The following is a 4,533-nucleotide window of genomic DNA, read 5'->3' on the forward strand; positions in this document are numbered from 1 at the left end:
TAGTGATACTGCAATATCGTGATAATATCGTATCATGACCCAAGTATCGCAACATGTATCGAAATTGCAACACTCATGCCAATACTCACCTCTAGAGATAGTACAGGCTACTCCTCTGTCACAAATGTATTTCACAGAACTAATATTTCTGTGAAGTTTTAATGACACGTGGGTAGAAAATCAGAAATAAAAAAATCGAGCTAAAGAAAAAATTAGCACAACAAGAGAGATTTGTAAACAAAAACCTGCTGTAAAAAAAACATTTAAATGGTATAAAAACTACTGCATGGTATTGTATGTTCTGATTTGTTTTCTAGAAATGAACTTTTGGATTTTAACAGAAGAAAAAGAAAATACAGACTCACATATGTGTTCCAATTTCTTTGACTTCATGGTGGATGACATCGTCAATACAGCACTCGGGTTTCAGCTCTGCTACTGCAGAGTTGGACGCGGACAGATTCAGCCTCTGTGAGCTTGTCTGCAGGTCAGCCTGTTGAGAAGCATAAGTCACGTCACAATAACACACACAAAACAAAACTCACAATCAAAGGTTTAGGATGGAGTGTAACTGTTACACTACCTTCACTAGAATGTCTTTTACCACTTGGTTGCTGTCATTATGTACACTAATGTAACTGGAGAAGGTCTCACCGAGGAAAATATTCCTACAGCAAGTAAGGAGGGAATTGAGATAAACAAAAACTGATTTCTTGATATTAAACCACGGCATCACAAAAAAATTGGAACATTTCTTACCCAAAGTTCTGTGGTAAAGTAAGCATTTCTCCCAGCATTAGAGTCTCTGCTCCTTTGATGGTGGAGGGGTCCTCTCTCATAAGCTGAGCAAACAAATCGCCTGTGAGGACACAACCCAGATTACAAAGAAATGACTCCAGGGTGACGGCTAAATAAAAGCAGCAGAACCGACCCAATAGAAAGTGGTGAGATGATCAGTGTATATCAACACAAACGAGCTTCCTGAAAGGATCCATTCCTTTAATAGGTTTTTACTTCTGGTTCTGTGGCATTGATACACACACACAAAAAAACAAAACAAAAAAAACAATGGAAAGGACCCCTTTTTGCCACAATTGCCACGTTCTTCAGAACTGAGGAGAGGGATACAATTCAAGTAAGGTTTTGATTTTTAAAGGTGTAGGAAGGTAAATAAGTTAAAAAAACAAAAAACAAACAAAAAAATGCCTAATAAAATCACAGCATAAATAACATGAGAACAAGATAAACCAGGCACCGCAACAGCTTTAATGCATCTGTTCTTCAAATGCCTATAACATAAGTTATAAAAAACAGTTGAGATAAAAGCCTGTGTGAATTGTCAGCCATCCTGGTTATGCTGCTGCTGCTGCTGCTTTTTTAGGCCAAATTTGCCCTTTTTCAGTTCTGTTCACCCTTTCAACTAGATCTATGCAGAAATTTTAGCAAGCCTGATGGTTTCAGTGGCATTCAGTTAGCAGGGTTTTCAAAAGGAAAAGAGGAAACGCCTTACAGTAAAACAATTGGACCTGAAACTGTGACTCAATTAGAGCTCTGGCTTTTTCTAAACGCCTTTCAGTGTATGTTTTGTTTCATTATGAATGTTGCCGTTTTCACTTTGGAGGTTTTCTTTCTATTCAAATTTTGGGTATTATATGATTTAGATACAAAGCTTTATACAAGCCAAGACTACTTCAGTAAACAAAGGGACAGTATTCTTTAGAGGACGCAGGTTACTGTAGAGGCAATCATCTTCGAGAATCAACAAGTCATAGCAACATGCCCTCTTAACTCTGGTCTTAACGTTCTCCAATTGCTGACTTTTAAATTTGACATTTTGCTTCCTATGTGGGTTTAATGTCAAAAAATCCCCTTAAAGGTCATTAATTCTTCCTGAAGGAGCAGATCACCTAAATATATATATCTGCAGCAAAAAACCGTTATGATGCTACAATACAGTTGATTGTACTTCTAACTAAACAGAAAAAAGAAAATAATAAATCCTGTTTATTCTGTCAATTCAGTTTTGTACCTGGAGTTTTTGCGCAGCAAATTTTTTTATTTTTAAATTTTTTTGTTGCTCGTATAATAATTCAACCCCAACCAATCACAAAAATATATGATAAGCAAAACAAAAAGAGTTTGTTCATTAGTTCCCAGGGAGTAGATTAAGCCGAATTGAAATAGAAATTGGATTTGATTTTATTAGATACCAATTGAACCAGCTGTCTTTTGCATCTTATTAACAGTGTGATACATTTTATTCTGAACCCGAGCCAAATAGGTCAATTAAAATTATGTGAATACATGTTTAATAAGCATCATTTCAATATTAGCAGAAATTATAGTGTTTTTTTTGTTGCCCCTGCTGGTTTGCACCAGTCTGTCTTTGTTTGCCCACTAGTTTTATCTTCCACTCACCTCCAACATGTAGGCTATTGCTGCATTTTGCATTGTCTCCCCTCACCCCTATCTTGAACAGGATAGTGGTGTGGTGGGGTATAACCTGAATTTTACTCAGGTTCGTAACTATGAACTCACCTGGTAGATCTCGATCTTCACACGTCACGGGTAAGTTTGTGAAGAGAGTTGGTTTTGTTAACCGCATCACTGCAAAGTAAAGTGTTTAAGTTATTGACAGAACATCTTTGTAATAGAAAATATTGGGATGTTTTCATTGCAGTTTAAGGAGACGCTGAAATCACATGCCCACATGTGCATTTAATGCTATGAAAAGATCAAAAGATGCGACAAAAGGCTTTCCTAAACTGATCTAGATAAATGAAAAACAGGCTCCTCTGGTCACCTATCATGTCGGCGACCACCTAAGTTTAATTGGGTTTTGCTCCACATCAGAACTTAGTCTGGGTACAGCTGTCAGCCTTTTTTAACATGTCTGGATTTACCAACAGGCTCCATGTGGCCCCAGGACCTTATTACTATTTTTTTTCTGCAGCCAAGACAAACCGAAAGGGCAACCAAAAATGGATCTTCCCCACAATAAAAAAAAATAAAAAATTAATAAATAAATAAAAATTCATAGTATTACAGCTTTCGTTAGGAATCTACTCTCCTATTACAAAGGGAAAAATATAACTCTTACATTATTTCACATGTAATGTGAAATAATCAGTATAGCCAAAAACAAAAAGAAGAGGAAAAAGGAAATATCTCATTACGTTTAAGAACTGTGACACAGAGTTGCCCAATCACATCAAATAATGCCATGTTAACAGAACACTATATGGTTGTAATAAACGTACCGTTTCAATGCCATGCAGAGATAAAATCAGGGAAAGAATAAGTCTTTATCTCCATTTATTTATTTATCATTGCAGGCAAATGAACTGTCTACTTGATATAGATGACCCTTTGCTCTGCTAGGTGCACAGATTAAATGCTTTACCAGAAAAGACATAAACTTAATCAAAATGATGGGAAAGTGAAGACAATTTGATTAGAAATAATGCAAAGCTTTCACTAAGTCTGATCTAGGCAGATCAGTCACTGAGCTGCTTCTATCTATATTTCTGTGAATGAATGGAATCATTTAAAGCAGAAAACTCAGTTATATAAGGACAGCCTAACTTTAAAAATGTTTCTGTCAGAAGGCTAAATAAACAATTTCTCCATCCACTGTATTATTTTAGGTGTTAATTTATGGCAGAGCAAGAAATCGGAAACAAATTATTTCTGCACTGTCCAACGAGGAACCAATTACTGATAATTAGCTAGTTTTTCTTTGGCTAACGTTATTCAGAGCCAAAGAAATAAAGAAAACGTATCATATTCATTTATATAGCAAACCTCTATAAGCCTTTTAGCTATGGCTTTATGTGGAACTCCAGCAAACATACATTTTCTATTAAACGATGTGCATTTAGAAATTGCTAACAGCGCTATTAGCATAGCAGAAACAAATGTCTGTTAAAAATGTAAACAATTATTCCATCCAGCTGAACATATTCCGTAACGTTAACATATGCACTTTAGAAACGTAATTACCCTTTAAAGCGAGTAAATGTTCTTGTTTCGCCTGATTTACGTCCATTATGGCAGAAATGTTAGTTGAGCTAATTAGCCGCTAGGCTAACTGGTTGTTTATCTGGTAGCCGGCGAACTTTGACCCAGCCGGAAGTGAAACTTTTCTCCTTTCCTTTTTCAGATTAAGTGCTGCCCCCAACAGCCCAGCATGGGAACAACAAAGACATAATATTATATATATGTTATAATAATAATAATAATAATAATAATAATAATAATAATAATAATAATAATAATAATAATAATAATAATAATAATAATGGTGCAAAACGCTATATTTGTATTTTGTTAATCTTTGCTAAAAAAATATCCCAACACAAACCATTAAAATTTTAGCTGACATGTTTACATTATAATGGTTTTCTTTGCACAGATCTGTCCTTTTCAAAGGTAGGCAGTAAATAGTTGTATTTTCTCATTATTTTTTCATTAAGTAACTTATTGAAAAGACCACACGGTTGTGTTTTATTTTAGTATTAAAGTTCTTCAGTA

General features: G+C 35.1%; 1 protein-coding gene across 2 annotated transcripts in view; it reads right to left on the minus strand.

Moving 5' to 3' along the window:
* The window catches only part of trappc13 (trafficking protein particle complex 13), a 12,428-nt gene extending 8,304 nt beyond the window's left edge, over positions 1-4,124 (minus strand). For both annotated transcript variants that reach the window (XM_015387517.1, XM_015387516.1), the window contains exons 1-5: positions 4,003-4,124; positions 2,539-2,607; positions 760-859; positions 584-668; positions 366-493 (exon numbers count right to left, since the gene is read on the minus strand). In XM_015387517.1, the coding sequence (XP_015243003.1) occupies positions 366-493; positions 584-668; positions 760-859; positions 2,539-2,607; positions 4,003-4,048 (428 nt within the window). In that variant the 5' untranslated portion in view covers positions 4,049-4,124. The remainder of the gene's footprint in view (positions 1-365; positions 494-583; positions 669-759; positions 860-2,538; positions 2,608-4,002) is intronic.
* Between the last annotated feature and the right edge of the window lie 409 nt (positions 4,125-4,533).

This window comes from Cyprinodon variegatus, unplaced genomic scaffold (genome assembly GCF_000732505.1).
Source record: "Cyprinodon variegatus isolate N-32 unplaced genomic scaffold, C_variegatus-1.0 Scaffold397, whole genome shotgun sequence".
Lineage (NCBI taxonomy): Eukaryota > Metazoa > Chordata > Actinopteri > Cyprinodontiformes > Cyprinodontidae > Cyprinodon > Cyprinodon variegatus.